General features: G+C 31.2%; 1 protein-coding gene across 1 annotated transcript; it reads left to right on the plus strand.

Moving 5' to 3' along the window:
- The first annotated feature begins 218 nt into the window (after positions 1–218).
- LOC128177930 (uncharacterized) lies at positions 219–13,697 on the plus strand. Its single transcript, XM_052844854.1, has 9 exons — positions 219–430; positions 2,814–2,861; positions 3,779–3,878; positions 5,049–5,282; positions 6,054–6,251; positions 6,671–6,780; positions 7,195–7,267; positions 8,518–8,676; positions 9,536–13,697. Exons 1-9 carry the CDS (start codon positions 356–358, stop codon positions 9,697–9,699), a joined length of 1,161 nt encoding a protein of 386 aa, XP_052700814.1. The 5' UTR covers positions 219–355; the 3' UTR covers positions 9,700–13,697.
- Positions 13,698–23,669: the final 9,972 nt, after the last annotated feature.

The raw sequence follows: 23,669 nt of genomic DNA on the forward strand, positions 1-23,669 counted from the left end.
CTTACGTCCTGATTAATTTAGAATGGGAAAACCCCCTATTGAATGAGTGCACCCAATGAAATCATGGGAAGGGAACCAGACTACGCAATCATCTGAATAGATATAGTGCATACCACAAACGTTAAAATATATCGATGTATTGATGTTTAATATTTTTTACAATACTTCACAAACATATTATTTTGTGTTTTGACCTCAAAAACTTTGATGGTATATATTAGAGCAATCATTTTCACAATGGAATGTTTGGCGGATGAATACGAGAGATTGAAAATATAGTACAGAGGCCATCGTTTAATGTGATATGTAAACCAAAATACCCATTGTTGAATCAGCTTTCAAGAACGAATCTGTTATGTATACGATTTTATTTATGATTGGGCTCATATGGAGTTCTGGAATCGAAGGAGTTTTACATGGAATGAATAAGGTAGGTCATTGGTTCATAAGAATCTCAAATTGGAATGGTTTAGAGAAAATGGGGGGGGGGGGTGTTCAATTTTTGAGAACTCGTACCCTAAAGAACTCGTACCTTAGCGCAACTTTGTCCGTTAATTGGGTTACGAGTTCATTAAGGGTATTTCAGCTGATACCAGGTACTTATGACTATTTTTAACTAGGTATTTGGAACTGTTTCTCATAATTTGGCCACATGGTGGGGGGCTTGTCAAGAATTGTTTTCTTTCTTTCAGAGAATTCTCTGCACGGAGTCATTTATACCACACATAATGTTTATCTTTGTTATTCTAGATATAATTACAGGCTGTTGATGTCACTGATGTTCAATTTTATGATCCATTGGAATATATATACTTTTCTAATCCCATTTTATAAACATATCTACTGAGACTCTATGACCATGATGACTCAGTGTTCAATAAGTTTTCCTCTCTGTCATAAGATACATGTATACAAATGCCTCTCAATGAAATACCATCAAAATTTATTTACACATTGTAAAGGTTAGGCTGTTCCAATTACCAGTTTGCTCGGTTTGTAGGGCACCTATATAACAGACTGTGTAGAGGTTAAGGAGAACTGGTTTCGAATTCAGGTCTGGTCTGTCATTATTTCTTTCATTCCTTTCCATAATTTGATGCCATGACAGCTCACGGGGGAAGAAACAGGTTAACTCTGACCAGGTGAAAAAACCTGAGATATATAATCAAGGACAGAGATCATGGGGGGGATATGATCCCTGACCCAGGTAGTTAAGTCGGAAGTGCACCGGATATATATACATATGCAGCTACAGTACCTAACCAGATTTTCAGGGGGCCAGAGCTTGAATACTTGTCTCTTCCATCATTATTTCCCCATCTTGTTGCTATAATATAATAAAGAAATAGGTTGTAAGAAAGTGATATTACAAGTTTTAAAAATTCCTGAATGTATACATGCAGTAACTGATGAATTCTCAAATGCCTCATCAGTGAACTTGGTGAATAAGTGTAGAAAATGTTTCTTCTTTAGATATAACATATTAGACAATTGTTGGAGCATTGTCTTAAGAAGTAAATTAATTAATAAAGTACAGACAGTACTTATCACATGGTAAAACTAAGTGGAAAGAAGTTTCATTTATTTTCCTGCTGAAAGTTACATTGAAGTAATTTTCGACAATTGTTTTTGTAAAAGAGTATTAACTTAAAAAAAAAAACAACTAGCGGGTTGTAAATGGGAAAAAAAGTTAGGGATAAAAGGAAATTAAAAACAAAAATCCCAAATGTTTATTTTAGTTTTTATCAATCTATATTGGGCCAAAAAAAGATTATATAATATTATATATTGTGTGTTTGGAATTCCCTTCCACCTCATTGAAATACCCCCAGCTGATGAAATTTTATTACTAGCTAAAAATAAAGAACCATTTTTTATATGGAAATTTTTAATTTTTTTGCCATAAGATCTTACTCAATAATTATAATATTTATTAAGATGGTTTGGGAGAACTGTTGATATTGTAACAGGCGGTTGCCCAAAGTCCCAAATTAAGCACAGGAATCGATTCTAGTTTTATAACCGTTTATTAAGATATTACAACAATACTTGCACAGAATAACAATAACAGTGCTTACTGTTCGAAAGTTTTCCGACCAACTCTCTCAAACCCTGCTTCTGAACAATATATGGAGAACATACAAAACCGTCGGGCTACCCCGGTCCGGGACATATTGTGACATCATATTTAATAAATGACGTTAATTACCATATACAATGAGTGCGACAATTAGATATACGTGAAAAATATTTCTATAATAACAGTATTTACACTAACACACATAAACATATGCTGATTAAATACAATTCAATTACTGAAATATTAATTAATAAGAAGTCTACTCCCACAATGTTAATGGGAATTAAAGTACATCATAATTACAATAAGCCGTACAAGAATCTTGTAATTAAAAGTACGAAATTATCCTTTCTTTGACTAAATGGCTAATGGTAATTTTGCCAAACAAGATACTGATTTAATGTGTTCAAAAGAGAGCACCATTTATTTGAAACTTATACCAATACAACACAATAAGACTCCATCTTTATATGTAAATAAAAAGTTGCCATTTTTTCTTTTTTCCTCCCATATGCGTGTTAGCAATTCTATATTTAAGAGATTCTCATCAATCTGATACAAGTTTTTTTTATGCCATAACTACAATTATCCAAATCTAGTGACATTATATTGAAAATATCTCAGCTGGAAATAAGATCTATCTGCCTTTTGAAATTATCAATGTGAAGTTGGATAAATTGCATGGGTGGGTTTTTTTTTTAATGTTGTACTAATCAGATTATTTCCATTTTAGGATGGTGGACTCCAATTTTCAGGAGATGGTGTATTAGATATTGACAATGTAAGTACCGGTAAATATATTGGTGTTTGAAAATTATCCTGATTTTCTATGATGAGAGTATTTAAATGAGTTATGAGATCGCAAAATGTCCAACATTTACCCAGGCCTCGTCATCACCTTAATTTTTTGGGACAAACTATTTCTAACAATAAAGTAAATGACTTAGCAGATATAAAGGGTAATTTGTATTACCGGTATATCATTGGGAGTGAAATAAGCTTAGAGTTTTCTTCATTTAGCGAAGTACAGGCTTTGTATTGGATATAAAGGGGGACAACTAGAAATTCGTGCTGAAACAAGTACCATAAATCAGTATTTGAATATTCATGAGTGCTATTCGTTTCGTATTCGAATATTCATTGATATCAAGCATGTTTGATAGTTTATATTACTATGTGATTGTATGTGTAGATTGCTTAAAGTAAACATGTCAATTCGAAGTTGACACTTAATGTATGAGTATCCATTAAATTAGTTGCACATTTATTTTCTATGCAAATAATATATTTTTTTTTAAAAATCTCCATCAACTACAATCAAAAGGTTTATTACTTCTTTAATTATAAACTGCAGTCCTGACTCCTGTATGAGATGGATACTTTACTTTGAAATTTTAATCAAAATTTTATAAACCAAAAATGAAATTTTTTTTTTATATTTCTTACCAATTATTAATCAGTTAAAGTTTGAAAAAAAAAATCCATCCCTCCCTCCTGGGTCTGGAAACCCCCAGGTGGCAATTCCAAACAATCATTTTTTAAGGTAGGTAGGCCTCAGAAACATATGTTTTAAAAAAAAAAAAAAAAAGTGGTAAAAAAATAATCCCCAGCCACACACACACACACACAATTATTTTCTCCAAAGAAGTGGGTGTATGTATCTGTAATGGTTATACATGACCTTAGTATCTGTTACAGGGAAGTGGAGTTGGTCCCACCTTAGTGGATGATGAAGATGTGGAAGATATCTCAGGAGAATCTTCAGGATCAGGACAGCTTTCCACCAAAACTCACCATGGTAAAGGTCTCATTTAGACATAAACTCACTGTGGTAAAGTTTTCGGTTATTAAACACATGTGAACCAAAATTCATCTTGATAAAGTTTTAATTTGGCATTTGTACAAGAATATTGAAATTTAAACCATAAGAATTTGTTTGTGGAATCTTGTGTTTACTGTGGAATCAATAAGATGTTTGGGGTCTGAAAGCTGATTTTCTGAGTACACTTTGCCCACATATTTATATCTTAAATGAACCATGAAATTTGATATCATATTTATTATTCATTATAAAAATAAAGTTAAAAAAAAAAGGGCAATCCAAGAAAATTGACCCACACAAGTTTAAAGGATTTCATGGTTAATTCATTATGGTGTGGGTAGTGTTTAAACAGTAGGTTGAACACTTGATAAAATTGATTTTAAAATACGTCAGGATAATAAAACAATTGATACCCATCTAGAAAATTTATTTGAAAATAACATTTGAGCTCTTATCTATTTTTATTTTAAAGCTTGCATTTCAAACTTTTATCAGTGAAAATAATAATTCCCAAAGTATTTAATCCAATGTAATAATTTTTTTTTTTCAATTTCTACAACCTATTTTACCATACTTTGGCATGTTTGAGTTTTAGGTCACCTGAGTTACTCAGTAGACCTATTGCTATCTGTTCTTGTCCTTCGTCAGTCGTAAAGTTTTGGAACTTTTTAGCTTCTTCTCTGGAACCACTTAACCAATTTCAACCAAATTTGGCAGATAGCATCTATGAGTGAAGGGGAGTTTAGATTATGAAATTCATGACCCTGCCCCTCTGGGGTCTGAGGAGTGGGGCTAACACCATCAAAATTAATGCAATCTATAAAAAAAACTTCTTGTTTACTCCTGGACATCAAGCAATCAAGTTAATACTGCAAGAAGAATTTCAATTAATGTAAATTCAGTGGTTAAAGGTTGTTAAATTGTTGTACTGGTTTTAGTGTTTGTTTTAATGGAGATTTGATAAGCCATGAACATTGTTGCTTGTGTGAGGAGGCTGACCATGAACATTTTGCTTTATCTGATTGTCTTGATATTGAATTATATTTGATTAGATTGCATATTACCATTAAATATACATGTATCTTCATACTTCCAACCATGAAGCAGTCATCGGTATTAATTTTTATTTCTTTGAACTTTTTGTAGAGTTCTCGACCACCACCACCACTCGCTCCCTAACGGCGTGCGAACAATTACGATTATCAGCAGAAAACACCACAGTGGACGCCTACAGACCAAAGTGCACACTGAATGGAGAGTACGAACCTCTGCAGTGTCACCGTAGAATGTTCAATAAAGAGTGCTGGTGTGTTGACCAGCTGGGCAATGAAGTAACGGGCACCAGAATGATGCAACCACATGTTCCAGACTGCATCACAGGTATTTGATTATATTGTAGGAAGAACAGCTTACACTTAACGTTATACATGTACGCGACCTCATACACTGCTGTATGTATTGGATAGAATACGGTATACAGGGAAATATTCACCATCGTTTTATTTTCGCCCAAGAGAATTTAAACCTTGGTGAATTGTAATGAGACACTGTTATTTCGTTTAAAAAGAATGTGTCTTGGAAAATTGGGCAAAAATCAAAGAGGGCTAAAATAACCCAGTATACAGTATAAGGCCAAATATGCATGTACATGTAGATCTGTATATAAAAATATCAGATACGATTAAATATGATTAAAAAAACAAAGTATGATAATTTTCATTCTTACAACACTGCCTTTAGATTTTATGAGTTTATTTGTTGATTTTCTTGAGACAGTTGGGTCTGAAGGGTGTGAGCACAGTACTTATCAGACTGCCCCAGGAAATATTTTTAGTCTGCAAGAACAAAAGAATGACATCCCAGCAGTGATTGAAGACATATATGTCACAAAATTTTCTGTTTTACTCGGCGTAGAACTGTCTATTAGCTTTTCATACAGAAATGTATTTGGCATACAGTATATCCAATTCATACATAGATATATAAGGATATGCAATAGAACATAATACAGATGTTCAAAATGGCAGTGCCAGTGTTATAGCTTGATAAAATCTATCTGTATATATGTTTCATAATGCATTAAAAAATAAAACCATGAAGAAATGCTTATTTGATTGATATCTAATGATGTCATCTTTTTTCTTTGATAAGGTATCGGCCTAAAGCCCTGTGTTTTACAGTTGCTTAAAAGAAGACAAGGACTGTTGGGTGTGTATCATCCAAGATGTACAATTGATGGAGAATTTGAAAAAATTCAGTGCCATGGGTCCGCCTGCTGGTGTGTAGATCAGGGTGGAATTGAGCGACCAGAAACTCGAGTATACCAACCAGAAGTACCCAACTGCATATGTGAGTCATTCTGAACAGTGTTAGTTCATTCAGTACATCTGAAGAGTGTATATCACTGATACACGAGTCACCATGGGTAAAAGTCCCTCTAAGGCTATTAAGACACATAAACATTAATAGTTTCTCAAGGTAAAACTTAAAAATAATGCCACATAAAATTGAAACAGGCCAGTATGCACTAGATTTCAGATAATAGCCTTTTTATATTTTATTGCATTTTCAATTAAATAAAGATCTGAAATGTGAAATAGCCTTTGTGGCGTTTGTTTTATACGCTTGCTATCTATGAAGGGAATTTGGGTTAAAAATGTGGAGAATGAGTATTTTTCTTGTAAAAAATTATAAAGTGTAGCATGACATGTACATCATAAAAGTTGTTTGTTTATGGCCATGAGATTGTATAAGATGTTGAATTGCAGACCCAACAAAGAGGCCTGATACAGAAAAGGTCACCAAATTGAACCCTACTACACCAGCTCCAACACCTGAACCAGAAAAAGTTACACCGAGCCCGAAAGACAATAATGTCGTAAGTTACTGTAGTAATTACTGTTTCAATCAGAGAAAGTAACAGACAGTCTGAAAGATACAGGCAGTAATTTTGTGAGTTACTATTTAAAGACTATAATTTTGTTAGTTTTTTTAAGTGACAATAATTTTGTAAGTTACTCTAGAATACAATAATGTCATAATTTAATGTAGAATACAATAATTTTGTAAGTTACTGTAAAAGACAACAATGTCATAAGTTACTGTAATAATTACTGTTACAGTAACAGTTACTGACAGTAATAATTACTGTGATATTAAGTGTTACAATTTTATTTTTACAGACCGGGACATTTTCTTTGTACATGTATTTAAAATAATATTTTCATATTTTTAAACAAAATATTTAATACTTGTATATTTCAGTTAAACTCTCAATATCTTCAATTTTCAGTATAATACAAAAACAGAAGAAAATGAAGAGGAGAATGTATCAGTAGCAAATATCGTTCCTGGCAAAGGTTCAGGTGAGACTGTTTTTGTTTTGTTCTGTTGTTTTTAGCTCACCTGAGCTGAAGGCTCTCAATTTAAATGAGCTTTTCTGATCAAAATTTATCCTTTAGATGTCATTGTTTTGCATTGTTGTCGTCGTTGTCGTAAACTTTTTAAATTTTATAAATTTAATATAAAATATATATTTTCTATCATATACTGTAGAAGCAGAAATATTCGTTGTGGATTTAATTTCGTTATTTTCGTTGGCAGTAGAAATCAATGAAATTAAATCCATGACGAATTTTTAACCAAAGTGATAATGAATACAAAGATATTAATATGTGTCGAAATTAAATGCCAACGAATTTTATTTGGTTCAAAAACAACGAAATTTTGACCCAACGAAAATATGTGCTTCTACAGTATACTTATAGAATTCTTAGAGAGGCTCCTGAGTCACCATGGTGTCGATCTTTTGATGTCCTTTTCTATCCATGATATCTGAAGGTCAATGTCTCGTCGAGCATATTTTCTTTCCCTTAAGCCCGGTTGGGCTTAAACTTTACCCATGGAGTGCCTATGGGTTGAAGGGATATGAAGTGACCTTGAGCAGAGGATGAGTCCCGTAACTTATATCAGCAGCTAATTTAATATGATATGAATTTTATAAATATACCATGGTTTTAATAATTTTCAAAGGAGAATGAATGAAATTGAGATGTGGTATTGTTTAATATTGCAAAATCGGGCCAGTCCAAAAAAAAGTTTGCAGTCAGAATCAAAACATGTTAGAAATACTTTACTTATACTGCTTATAAAAAATATGGTCACATGAATGAAGGAATATGATATATATAGTCTATTGAACACGCTTACAGAAATCGATGTCGCGTGGCGTGTGTGGTTTAGACAAGTAACATTATGAAAGGTTAAGCGAGCTCACACCAGGCAAACAATGTCTGTTTATTATGGGGAAAGCCAGCTGAATTTTCCATGTTTTTGCAATTTTTTCATCAATTTATAATTACTAGGGGCTGTATTTTACATTATCCTTTTTGTCTATCTGTCTGTCTATAAGAAAGGAAAAAGAAAAAGAGAAATGCAACTTTTTCCCTTGCACAGAGTCAAACTTTCTGTCTAAGTGAAAACTGTTCCTCCTCAAAATTTGCGATTGAGGACATATATATATATTTTATACTTCAAACTATTCGTTATCCAGATAACCAGTTTAAGATGTTACACTCATATGTTGTTATTAAATGGTGATTTTGTTTTAATTTAGGTAATAATTTTGGAATTCTCCCGGGTGGAGATGCATATGATGAGACTGACAAAGACGAAAACAAAGGAATAGTAGACAAAGAGGAAATTGAAGGAAGGACAGACAAACAAGATTCTTCTCCTATTGTTTATATAATGGGAAGACCAGGATTACTTGCAGGTACATAAGCACATTTTTAAACATCTTTTGGGATATCCAAATCGTAAAAAAAAAATTTTTTTTTTTTTATTGCTTCAGTGGTTTTCTAAGACACTTTGAAAACAGTGGTCAAAAATGGATAAAGACATTGAATATAAAGTTTGATTGGTATAAAAGGTCATAAGTATTGGAATATCCAGACCCCTTTCCAGGGGGAGATAATTGATATATCAGGAAGTAATGAAAATGTTTTTTCAGGAATCCAAGGGGAAGGTAACTGATATATCAGGAAGTAATGAAAATGTATTTCAGGAATCTTCTAACCAAATAACACATAATTAATGAACTTTACTTTAAGCTGTCAATATAGTTTTTTTCAAGTGTGTTTATCAAGTTGTCTTAATTAGTAGCTTGGAAGTGATACAAATCAAGAAAGGTAGAATTTGCAAAGGTTTTTATTTCATGTAAATTTCAGAGTAATTTTAAAATTTAGATTGAAAAGACTTCTTAAAAATGTATACCATACACCCCCTCCCCCCTCCAATTTCATGTCAACAAATTACATGTACATTGACCACCACAATGCGCATATAATACGATTACACCTGGGGCAAAATCTTTTTACCATTTTGGCTTTATCTGATGATAAGCTTAGCTTGAAAGGGTTTATAGTTGTCGGGAACAAACATGATATGTATGTTAATTAAGATAACAATGGAGATGTAAAAATGTAAACATGCTTTGCGATAGAATCAAAACAGAGTTTTGTTGAAGAAACTACAAAGATGATGGATATGTGTATATATTGAAACACATTAGATATGCAATGTACAGTTTTACATGATATATTCTAAATAATTATATTGTGATTTATTTTCAGCTGTAATTGGTGGAGCAGTGGTGGCTTTGTTGTTGACCATTTTACTTGTGATGTTTATTGTTTATCGAATGAGAAAGAAGGATGAAGGAAGTTACCCGCTGGACGAACAGAAGTACACAAACTATTCATACATGAAGGCCCCTGACAAGGAATTCTATGCATGATTCATTGACACTACTCAACTTCATTTCAAAATACCTTAGAATTGGAGTCATTTTTACATCACTTGAGCCGAAGGCTCAAGGAAGCTTCTCTGATCAAAATTTGTCCATTGTCTGTGGTCATCGTTGTTGTAAACTTTTCGCATTTTTATCTTCTTCCTCTTCAAAACCACTTGGCCAATTTAAATATCATGTTTGTTTAAATCATTGTCTCTGTATGGAAGGCGGGGCCACAATACCACACTTTTTACATAGGAATATAAAGAGAAAAACCGTTCAAAATCTTCATCTTTATTGGGGACTAAATGTTAAAAAGTGTGCCAAAAATAAAAATAAAAAACTCTGCTCAATTGTACAAAGATTTTCGAATTTGAGTAATTAAATTAAAAGCTGTTTGAATCAGAGTTATGTAAGCTTGCTATTGTTGCTCAGGTGAGTGATGTGGCCCCTGGGCCTCTTGTTATTGTATCCATGCCATATAAGTATTTGTCATATTTTTATAATTCAACACAAGAAGACCAAAATAGATGTATTTGCCTTACAAGAACAACATGAAGAAAAATTAAAAGGTTTTGTAGACATTACTGAAAAACAGCTAAATAATATGTACAGACATGATCATAATTTTTTTGCACAAATTCAATGTTTTGACATGTTATGATAGATCAAAGCTGGCATGTCAATTTTTATTGTGTACTGTCTGATAAACAAGTGGAATATAATTTGTTGAAAAGAATTCCATAATAGAAAAATTCCTTTGAATTATAAAACCACACCTTCCCAACTGATAGATCATAGAAACCAGCAATTTTCATGGAACAAAAAAAAATAGCTGTGCTGAATAGGCATATCTCACAAATGATATTGCCTTAATCTTTCCTATCAAAAACATAGTAGGCGTTGTACCTTATTACGGGCAAACATTTCGCCATTGTTTTTGTTTGTTGTCGCGAAACATTTTCTTCGAGGCTGACTAATTAACCTTTATTTGTATGTGTTAATTGTAAAACATAACTCTTAAAACAAAGTTTTAAAGTTTATAACAATTGTTTTAATTAATGTGATAGAATGTAATAAGTATTGCATGCAATCAGAGGTAACATTACATGTTGTCTTGTTTTTTTTTTAAGATGACAATTTTTATTGTTACCAATGATTGCAGGCATATTTTTTATGATGTACCACCAGGTTTCAATGATATTTCATTTTTGATTTTTTTAATCTCAGATTATTCTTGTTCACTATTTTGTCTGTAAATATTGAAGTACTCTTTATTAGTATATTTTACATGTAACTTGATTGCATAGATGACTGAATGAAAAAAAAAATACCCAAACTTATTAGATTATAACAATTTTGATTTATTTTTTTTGGTAAACTAACTTGTATGGTAAATGTACTTTCTTCTAATCTCAGCTGTCCTTCTTTTTGTTTTGTTAAGAGCACTTAAACTATTCCACTTTTGAACTTCTTGTAGTTTTTTATTAGCAATATGTACATTGTACTTAATAATGCAAAGGGATGTTCAAGCCATTACTATTACTGGGAGATGTTTACTTAGTGTGGGGTTACTTAAAGGTTGTATTTCAGGGCTGTGTGAAGCATGTTGTGACCTTGTTGAAATCCATAGGGCTTAGAACTCATAAATACCTAATAATGGTTTCTCATGCAAAAGACAAAAGACCTTGAAGCCAGGGTATGGGAGCAATGGGAAGTTCTAGTTTTTTCTAGAAAATTTAGAATCCACTGTGAACTGTTACTCAGGTGTGAGATGTGGTGCAGGGGGCCTCTTGTTTGTAGGTTGTTTTTTTTTTCACAGATAGATACCGGGATTTACCCATAAAGCATCATTATACTTGTGATGCTAAGGGATTACCAAATCAAATGTCAGAGAAAAATCTGTACTTATCTGTGAGATAATAAAAAAAAAATAATTTCTGTATTAAACAAGATTTCCAGATGCATGTAGGTTTTTAAAAGATCCCTTTAAACTTGGATGATTATTAATATGAATCAAACAACTTTAATTCATAGTCCTGAACAAATTCATGACAAAAGCAGATCTTTTATTGTCATCTTTATTTGAAGCTCTTTTATGTGGAATGAACTGTGCAACTTTTGGGAATTAGATAACATCATTTACTGTGATTTTACTTCAGATAAGATTTTATCCATTTTGATTTTGAAATGTTTTACAGTCTTGCCAATATTTTTGTCTGTTGTAACCCCAAGATCAGGAATGTGTTATAAAAGGGGGAAATAACTTCTTCTTTTTTTTAAAATTGTATCTTATATCCAGTAAATTCCACTAACTAATAAAATGCTTCTAAAACTAGTTTTCAAATGGATAGCCTTGACTGAAAAAAAAGTTGCAATATTCAGTTAGAAGTGCAAGTATGTGAAATGTATGTCGAATTAAAAATTGCTTTTTATACTAGCTAAGAACATTTGTTAAAGTTCTACATAATTTGGTCAGTGTACCTGTCTCTATGGTTACATGCTTACATTACCTGAAAAAAAAGGACTCGCTGAGTTGAATGTTTTATACCTGACAGCCTATTAAGGTAGAATTATCTGCCTAAATATGAGTGAGCTGTATGTTTATCGTCATCACTCTTCGTGTCTTTGTTTTGTCCCAAGACAATTGATCTTAATATTGTACAAGTTGTATGCCAAATATATCTTATAAACTCTTATTAGCTTTGAAAGTAACATACCTTTGTAGCATGTCATGGAAATGTCTTATATGTGATTTGACAAGTGATTTGGTTTCCAAACCACCATTTTGATGGCTTTGGATTCTGTATTTTTGTTTTAGATTATGCATTTATTCTTTTATTAGATAATATTATGGATATAATGTAAATCTAATGTCATAGGGTTGTAATTCACAAAGTTGATAAAATTGTTTTCTTAATAATTTATTGTACAATATTTTTGTAACATTTCACAATTTTCTGAAATCTATTTTAAAAAGAAAAGAAATATTTTTTTTTTTATTCTTGTTTTATGTATATTTATAAATTTTTATGATGAATTCTTCAGTTGTCAATCTTAATCAGACATAAAATAAAAATTATAATAATGTATGAAGAATCATTCGAGAATATATGCCCTTACTTGCTTTTGTGGATTATAAAATTCGGAGTTAATTTTTTTGGGGAAATCATCAGTGGTTAAATTAGAAGTCGATATCAAGACTCTTGAAGTGTTAACCGCAATAATGAAGTCCATGCTACCATAAATATTGACCAGTCATGCATTTTCCGAATTGTTTTCATCGTTGAATAGTTTAAAATTGTTTTTTTTGAATTTTTTTTATTACCTCATTCTACTAAGAAATTCTTATCTCCAGTCACCCGGCGACTTTCAAAATCATAAATACTGATATTTTTTTTCTTTACCATGTCCGTATTTTACACAAGGGGACTGGGGCTTTAGAGTATTGTTTTATGAAGCAAGATCCATAGATATACATATTTAAAATATACAAACCCGTTGTTATTTAGAGATTTAGAAAACCCAAACATGTCCATGCATTGGACATGATTATCTCCTCGTTAAAATAAAGGAAGGAACGACTCGGATACGCAAAGAATAAATTGTATGTTGCAGGTCACGCTACTGAAGACAGAAAACAATTTTCGTATTAAATTGAAAACAAATTACTTCGAATTGCATTGTCAGATGTGCAAAATTACTTAAAACGTTATCCGACAGTAAAATTTCTTGAATTGCGATATGTTTTGGGATACAAATTCATTTGTAAGGCATTTTTTACGCGTGTGTGTATGTATGTGATGGCGTGTGTGTGCATACTGTACTCCGATAATATTTCTCAGTTTCAAAATGATTTAAGGAGAAAAAAAAAAAAAAAAAACAAGAGCACATTGTGTTGCATTGTGTCATCATTTTCGATTCATTATATTTTCCTGAATTACGATCTGTGTATTTTAATTCTTTTTTTTTTGTACTTTGAATAAAAATATTTTATTAGTAAACCATGTTCAGTTTACTTTTTCAAGGTGTATAGTTGACAAAGAATAACAATAATAGTGTTTAAAAAATCATTGAGTCCTTCTGACATATTTTAATTATGACTTCTTAAAAGTAAATAATTCCAAACTATAGGGGAATAACGATAAAGAATAGCATAGGAAAACTTTTTATATCATATAAATGAAAGACTTGATACATACCTAATAGGTAAGAAAATACATGTACCAAGTAATGAAACTCAAACGCTAGTCGGCATTTCAACACAAATATGGAACATCGGACCACTTATTTGTTGTAAAATGCTTAGTTGACAAGTGAAAACTGACAATAGGAAACTACACTTATGCACATGGTTTGCAGATTTTCGTAAAGCCTTCGAAACAGTTTTTCATCACATGAAGGCATGAAAGTAAAACTTTTTCAGTTAGATATAAAATGGTCTTTTCTTCAATGTATCGTGCAATCTGTACAGACATAGCAACAAGAAATGAATTTAAAAGTACATAGACGATCATAAGTTAACTTAGCCATATAAACTCAGGATCGTCAAACACTCTTAGAAAATTGTAAACTGTCTTAATGTCTCAGGATTGGGCGCATTGATATAATTGAAATTCTATGTGTTGATATGGCGTTGTTAATTACAAATTTTAATCATTATGGTATGATAAATATTCATGTTATGTCATGACTGACTGAAATTTTAAGGACGTTGGGTCCCGATATTAAAAGTCTCTTTTTTTTTTTTAAAGTATTTTTTAAAAATCTACACACATAGCTTAACCAAAATTCAAAACAAAATTTTGGTGTCTATATGCTTCATTCGGCGCTACGGTGTATTTGATATGACCTTTCTGCACTGAAAGTGCAGGTTGCACATAAATCGCTTTTCCCTTTATATTTTTTTTATCGGAATGAACCGTGGCCTCAAATACACATTTATTCTATTTGAAATAAATGAAATTAAAATTATCATAAAGAAAAATGTTACAATTTCTTCATCTTATTGATATCTTGACCCTTTTGCACTGAAAAAAACCCCGATATTTTTATCCATTACCGATGTAATGAAATTATATGTATTTTAAAGTCTCAAACTTTTTTTCAAGTTTCAAGAGTTGTCAGAAAAATCTTATTAATTCAGAAAACCAAAAATATGTGTCTATGATATGGCATGAAATAAGCTAGTTTTATTTTGGCAAAAATTTGGATTCATTTTTCTTTGATTTTTATGAAATATAACTTAAATTGTCGATGGAAATATTGAAAAAATCGTAAAGATATGTTTTTCGTACCAAAATGAAGATATTCTAATGCACAAACTCTTTGGAAATTTTGTTTGCATTGAAAATAAGGAAGATAAAGTGACGGTACTCTAAAACAACTTAGTTATGAAAAATGTTCATTTTCTTCTTAAAAACCTTCCGCCACAAAATATAGTCCCCTGCTAAACTCTGTAAATATGTAATTTTTTCCTTTACCATTTTATTTAATATAGTTTAATTGGCATAATAAAATATGAATTTATGAGTAAAATCAATGTGAAATGCATAATTTCAAGAACAGAGGGGACCCAAAATGGCTACCCAAAAAAGAGGAACGAACCTCTTTATAACTGCTTCATGATCCTGATGCCAGGAATAGGAGTTCGACAGGGAGATGTCAAATGACCAAAAGGGATTGTAAAACAAAACTATAAGTATACTTAATGAGTACTCTAAAGGTCGTTGCTTAGAAATCAATGCAAGCAAGACAAAAGAAAAGTGGTCACCTTTATCAATGAAAAGTTCCTTTTGAAAATTCGCATATTGAAAAACTTTATTATTATTTATTAATATAATGAAATTCATTTGATTATGCAAACAAGACAATCAGGGTTAATCAAATATATTCAATCATAAGCTATTCATTGGGTGTGGTGAACTGTCTAAATGACCCTAAGATGAGTCACCAGAATTGATGAAAGGTATAGAGAGCTCAAAATCGGAAGCACGTCTGCGCATCATCAGGGATAGTCTGCTGGTAACAGACGCAGATGAGAGAAGAAGAGCAGAGATACAGGTACGGGTTGTTTCATTTACGGGACCCTAAAAAGGGTGGACCATTTGTTATATTAGACCATATCACATAGTCCGGGAGCATAGGCTCATAATAAAGAGTTCGGATTAGGTTTAGAACAGCGTCTGAAACGGTGGTTTCAGACTAAATTCCGAAACTTGTTCAAGAATTAATTGCATGAGGAAAATTATACTAAATCAGTTAGCGATTATAATTGCGATTCATTCCAAATGGTAAGTACCGTATAATATAATCAGTTATAAAAACGTGTAACTTGTGTTCCTTCTAAGTAAAGACATACAATCGCCAGTGTTCAGACTAAATATGCTCTTCAAATTTCAAGGTCATATCAAAAAGTCAAAGGTCAAATATGACGTCATTTAGGTTTCGGTTTCACCTCAATCAAATATGCTTAATCCTCAATTAAACAACCATACTGCTAAATTTTTATTAAAATTCGAACTCTACAATTTCATTTTAAGAGACCGTTAATTGTTGCGAATTTTCTTCTTAAAAGATAACTTACAAGTTCTATAATTACATTGTATCAGTTTCTTCAGGAAAATTTTCAGTGTAAATCTTGAGTGTACATCAAGACACTTAACGGAGATTTTTAAATATGCAGAAATAATAGATTTATTCAGAGAGAGAGAGAGAGAGAGAGAGAGAGAGAGAGAGAGAGAGAGAGAGAGAGAGAGAGAGAGAGAAGTAAACAACATTCGTTAACCTTGATTTAATCACCTATATTTTCTCTACATTGTTCGAAATTGTACCTTGTACGGAATATTTGTATGCATATAATGATTTACAAAAGGAACAATATCAAAGATTCTCTTTTCATAAATTTTTGATTTCGTAAGCATGGTTAGCTCGAGATTTCTAAAAAAAAAATTGTAAAAACGTGTTGAGTTCTTTTTCACCCCGCAAAATATTTTTTAAGTTCAATTTAAAAAAAAAAAAGCCTTTACACTGTTAGGTTCAAAAGAAAATGTAATGTTCGAAACATTAAATTTTCGCCTATCGTATAGATAGTTAGTTCATTTCTGAGACCCAATTTGGTTATATTTACGAGTGATTTAGTTGTGCAATGAAGTAATTTTTAGTTACAAAATCCTGAATACTCATATACTGTTTACAGTCAATTTCTGGGGATTTTTTTCTCTTTACAGTAGCAGAAACTCAATACAATCAAAAGGGGATTTTTTTTATCCATGTTTCAAGTTATAGTTGGATATTGGTAGGAGTCTGAGATCTCCAACTTATACATGACAAAGCCCTTGTTTGTTGTTGTCGGTCATTTTACCAAAAATATTATTTAAAAAAGAGAGTTTTTATTATCAGGATTGATATAATTATCCGACATTGAAAAAAAAAATACTGGAAAAAACCTTTGTTGGATTGTCATTGTCAGTCAGTGGGAATGAGTTATTACAACTGCGCATACAATTTTTTTTTTTAATTTTATTTTATATCGACGATATTGTAAAAATGGCGGAATCTGTGGTTGATCTACAGAGCTTACTTGATGAAATTACGTTTTACACCCAATGGAAACCTGAAGTTGACAATACAGAAGAGACTTTTTCTTAGATACATGGAATACGAAAAAGGTACAGTTTCTTTCAATATGCAATGTACACTGTTTGATATCCATGGAAATGCACAAAATTAAAACTAATTTATCGCTTCTATGCTGTTTTCATTAAGGGGTATAATCACTTTAACAATATTTCATTTTCTTAGACGTTGTAAAAATTTTAAAATGACGAACAACATTATGAAATATTTTCTATTAGTTTATGGAAAAGGAGAATATGGACACAGCCGCCGCCCTCAACAAAATTAATATATTTGTGGGAAATCGCAAAATTGAGTTTTAATCGTGTTAATTTTATTGTAGGCGATTGGTTGCAGTAAAATTTACCTGTTTGTGAAACTACTGAATATTTTTATCTTTTGCTTTTATAGTTTAAGGATTGTACAGGAACTGCATTTCAATGACGTCACAATTGCACTAATAAATGTTGTTTAATGAGGAATTATGAAGATATTCTTAATTCTTGGGGTATTGCTGTACATGTGCAAGTTTACGCTACATTCAATTTTAGGAATTTTTAAAATATAATATTTACATTCTATTGTGTTTTCCATCAAAATATGTGCACATGATCCTCCAAATGCAACAACCTATCACTGCGTATGAATTACCATGTAATTTACATAAATAGTTCCCAAACATTGATCTCTCTAATATCGGTTTAAGAAATATATGTAATACATGTTTTAAAAACACCATGTTTTCAACTATTCCACAAGTAAGTTGATTTGCTTGTTAAAAGCAAAATTTCAAGACTTAATTTTCACGGATTATATTTTCAGATTGATTTCATCAATAAAGGGATATAATTATAAATCATTTAATGCTATAATGAAAAAATGTATGTTATATAGGAAAACATAAGAAATATGCAAATTTCATTTCTTCTTGGACATTTGAAAATTTCATGAAATATTTAGATTAAATTTTTATGATCTATTTAGAAAATGTGCGTTATCCATAGGACCTAAGTGTATATACGAGATTAATCACTGTATTCATGGGCAAAGTAAATAAAAATCCATCTGTATTCATAATTTACATGTACATGTAGTATACATATATTTGTATTACATGACAATTTTGATGTATTAAATGATTTTCTTTAAGTGCATCATTAATTTTAAATAAATGACAATGTTGAATAACAATATTTCCCATAATTGAGGACATTCATTTCTATTTAATTTAATTAACATTGGGAAACAGAACCGAATGTTACTTCAAATATTTCAAAACAAGAACTTTAAGCCCTGGCACAGCTTATTATAAGGTGTGACATTTCTTCCTATTCGTAAAGAAACTGGTTGTTATAATAATTAACCTTTAATTGAAAGGTTAAAACTCTTCTGTCGAAGATGAAAAACACTTAGACTGTCAAATTTATCTAAAGTGTTAAATCAAGATTATCAGATAAAATTAACCAAATTTGAAAATTCACCCGTAATCAATAGAAAAAATCTTCTGCATGTGAAAATTTAGATAATTTAATGGAAAACGGAACTCAAAGGTCCAATGCTCCGGGTGCAGTTTAGTTTAATGGGTTTTTTTTTTACAGAATAAATTACAATGATTATAATGCACAATGTCACGATAATAAACGATTACTTAATTACTTACTTATTTACTTACTATTATATTATTATAATATATGATATAATATATTATTATTATATTATAACTTATGTCTTACTTCTTTAATTTACTACTACTTTTATGTTTTACTGTCTTTATTGCAGAAAGAAAATGAACAGGCTGTAAAATTTCCTTGGACTATAGTTAACAGGTTTTATTATAAATATTTGTATTCACAACATACATGTAATAATGAAATCCGGTGGATTGATTATATTTAGATTTAAAACGTGCTGGTTACCACATATCTGTTACAACTTGCTAAATCTTGTGAATGTAAATTGTTTAAGGGTGCTGGATAGTCGCGGCCATTGTAAGATTATATTTATCCCCTTTTAATGAAGAGCTCTGTTTAAGATATTGAAGCTTTCTTAATGTTTATCCTAAAATATTTAGATTTTTTCTTTACTGCATGATATCTTTAATGGCAAATGATCATATTTAAAATCTTAAAAGGATGACCCAGTTGGTAATTTGTTGAACAGCCAGTCTGCATAACTGTTACTATTCAATTATGGACTCAATTGTAGGTCGATATGTGGTTATATGGACAAATGTCAAGTGATATCGACCGAAGACACAGAAAGTAATAATCGACCGAGCGTGCGATATTCTATTCCGCGGACGAATGCCACGTAGTGTACTTTCAGCCAATGAAAATGACAAATATTTTTGTATTACATAATACATGTAGTTTGAATTAATTAAAGGTTAAATATCAGTTTATAAAGATATGTTGAAATAATGTGAATAATTTTCCCAATGGTCAAGTGTACAAAATTGCTAAACAATATTTTGGTATTGGCTTTCACTTATTTTCAATCTAAACTATAAATTGAAAATTCGTAAAGGATAGTATGAAGAAATATATTCCTTTGATATATACATGTACACTGTATTAGACATTTCTGAAGCAGTAGATATAGCAATTTCACTAACGAAAACTCTGAAAAATACATATACATGTACGGAGAGACTACCCATCTTACGCATCTTATCATATATTTAAAGCAATAAGAGCTTAAATTTTATGTGCAAATTTTCTTGAAATTTTGTAATTTTGCAACTTCAGTGACAAGAAATGTGATAAGAATGTCAAGTTTGTGTGAGAATTTGAATTAAAGCAAAATTACATTATTATCATCCTGTACTGTTAAGTTGCTATACATATTCCATTATGCAGAATTTTTATTTCTAGGGAAAAAAACTTTTTTTTCAATCTCGATCATCATACATAATATTATCATAATAGCACACTTTTACAACAAAATGAATTACGGCAAAATAACGGTTTTAAGATGAATATATTAATAGTTACATGTACTACAACATTGTACAGGAATGAGTAAGCATGAAAATGTATGGAGCCTGTCTCAAACCACTAACCGAAATACACATGTAATAAAATTACGAATTTTAGGATAATGAACTTTTTAAAAAATGATTGCTGTAAACTTCTTTAGCGAATTCGTTTTTCTCTTTAGCAAATTTAATACTGTTAACCTATAGCCTATTGTAATATCGTAAAGTTTTACTAGGTTGGTGTAGATATTTGCTGTAAATAAACTGTTTTTAAAGAATATAGTTTAGATATACTTAATGGGTGTAAGAACAAAATTCACAATGTAATATTGTAAATTTTGTATTTACATCAACCAAAAAATTTACAATAAGACAATTTCAATTTACTGGGCTAGCGTAAATACAAAATTAAACAATATAATATAAATACTTATTTTGTATTTCGGTATTTACAATCCTTCAGCAATTTTATGAAAAAACAAGGTATTTCTGGTCGAAATAGTACATTTATTTCATGTAACCTCGTGAACCAATAAATGAAATTTAAATATCACAAAACATAGCGAGTATATGCTAAATGTTCATTATATTTGAAATAGTTAATGTACGTACATAAAAGGTTTAATCTGATAATTCGAGACAAAATAAAAAAATCCAAATGCATACAGGGCATCGAAATGCCTAGTATCTTGATTTAAAAAAAAAAACAAAAAAAAAAAACCATAAAACAAACAATGGGTTTGAATTAACTACTAATAGGTGATCATATTAATTCAGTACAAACCTCAAACAAACGATTAAAATCCACACTTATAAAGTCAGCCAGATTCCTCTATTAATAGATCCATCGCTTAAAGATAAACTAAATCAAGCAAACAGAATTTTAAAAAGAACAATATATTCCCTAATCTATAAGATTTCGGAAAAACCTGAAGAGAATAATCCCAACCGTGGAACAAATCGAACCAAAAAAATAAATCTAGAAAGACAGCAAAGATATCGATTTTGACCCCCCAAAATCAGATGTTTCGCCCACACGCCCCAAGAATTGGTTTTCGTTCCATTTATGGTTAACCCCCCCCCCCATCCCCACCCCCAGCACATAACGTTAACCATACTGATTTCCGGGCATTGAATTGGATAAAGCTCGTTATAGTCAACTTATGTGTTGAGTAGGCTTGATATAGTATGTAAATCCATTTTAGATCTCAATTCTCTATCTATATGATGACATGCGATGGTCCATATAATGTATATCATTTTTTTTCAACAAAGGAGTTCAGGATTAACAGGATGAAAACAACGTGGTACGTTGTGTGGCAGACCCAGCCCTAAATCGTGACGGACACTCCTTTAACAATTATAAAGACACGATCTAACACCTATATTAAATGAACAACTCCTACAAACCCATTCACATAACATATCCCGCGATATCGATTTTTACTATTTTTGCAAGCGAACAGTTTACGTGTGTTACTAGAGAGGCTGATCCTACGCAATCCGCTTCGTACGATATGTTTCCAATGACGTCATTCTTGAACTAGAACAATTGAAAATTTACGATACGCCTTTTTAATCACATGTGGTTCGATAACTTCGTAAATGACTTAGTAAAATGCGCAGTTATTTTTGAACTTGTGCGTCGAAAATTATAAATAAACGAGAAATTCCCCGTCGTTGAAGAGGACTGTAATATACGTAATAGTTTAATGCTATGAATTAAAATGTATCCCCCGCAATGGACAAATGTTTAAAACTGCTGGGCTGTACACAAAGTAAATTGTTTTCGTGTGCCGAGTGAGGTGTAATGGCCTCAACTTCAGCTGACGTTCTGTGTACAATTGTGAATCGAATTTATTGTGCGTGGAACAGCAGCTAAAGTTGTCGTTTTCTTCATCATTATCACACACTTTACTTTTACAGCCACTTGTCTTTACTCTTTGTTTATCCGTCCGCTCTGAGTTCATCATGATTCTGCTGGTGAGTTTTGTTATAATGGTAAAAATCAATCCGTCCAGCTGATCGGATATGGCATTCTGATCGTCAGAAAGAATATGTCCACAGCCGAGTCTTAAGACTGAAAATTGATTACAATTTCTCTTTGTATCATTTGAGAGAGAGAGAGAGAGAGAGAGAGAGAGAGAGAGAGAGAGAGAGAGAGAGAGAGAGCGAGCATGCATATATATAGATTAGAAATCGTTTTAAAGCAGGTTTTAAATGACATAAGAGTAAATTAGGCTATGATCAAAAAAGGAATATATGGGCTAATGGGCTATATTAAATAAATACAAAAACAGTGAGGATGGAAATCCCGCTGAAACAGGACTTCCTTTATTCTTTTCCGAGTATCCAGCTTTTGTAACTCTGTTTTAACACATAATAAAACATTCAATCATGTAAAGGCAAAGCATGTCCCATAGCGGCACCCCTAAAGGAATTTCTTGTAAAAATCATGCAGAAATTCCCTTTATTAAAAAGAACGGCCTTTGTTCATGTGGAATAAAACTGACTACAGGCTTTTATCTTATTTTATTAACACATCCTAATTCTAAATTTATCAAACATGATAAAATCTGTGATATATGTGTATACAAATTATGTCTTCTGGCAATGCAGATGTGCGATTTTTTTTTCTACAAATATCCATACAACCAATAAAATTAATAATGCAAAAATAACACGACTACTTAGATGTAAATGTCATTGTCGTGTAATAAATGTGCGATTCAGTTGAAAAGAAATGAATTTGATTTAAAAGAAAATAGTCTATATATAGCTTTTGGTTTTTTCTTTCTAAAAACATCCATGGCAGTATTTTTTGCTCTGTTGGGGGTAATGATAATAATAGCAATATTTGATTTACATTTATTCATACTTTGTTAAAAAAAATAATTTTTGGTCATGTTAATCAATCTAAAGAAACAGAAAAACTGCTTTTTGATTTTCCATTATATGAGTTACACGGTAAGTCTCTAATAGTAACAATATCCACAGGTTCACGAAGGAGGCTTAAAGAGGCTCGATGGCCGTGGCCATTTTTAAAACTGTACTGACCTCCTTTGTAAGAAGAGCTCTATATCAAAATTTAGGGAAATACCCAAATTTTAAAGGTAAAATGTGTATTTTTTCTTTACAAAATAACAGTTTATTGCTAAACAAATAGTAACTTACATTTTAGGTAGATCTGGCCCCAGGATCATGAAGCAATTTCGGACTTGAATAAAATGATCGTTTATCATAATATGATGATTTAAATTTGTAATTAACAACTTTATTTCAAAACGCTTTAAATAATATTTCAATTTTGTCTTTTAATTAAGACAGTGTACTATTTTTACTTAAGAGGGCTCGATGGTCGCGGCCATTTTAGGCTATATTT

Source organism: Crassostrea angulata, chromosome 1, assembly GCF_025612915.1.
Source record: "Crassostrea angulata isolate pt1a10 chromosome 1, ASM2561291v2, whole genome shotgun sequence".
In the NCBI taxonomy this organism is placed as follows: Eukaryota; Metazoa; Mollusca; class Bivalvia; order Ostreida; family Ostreidae; genus Magallana; species Magallana angulata.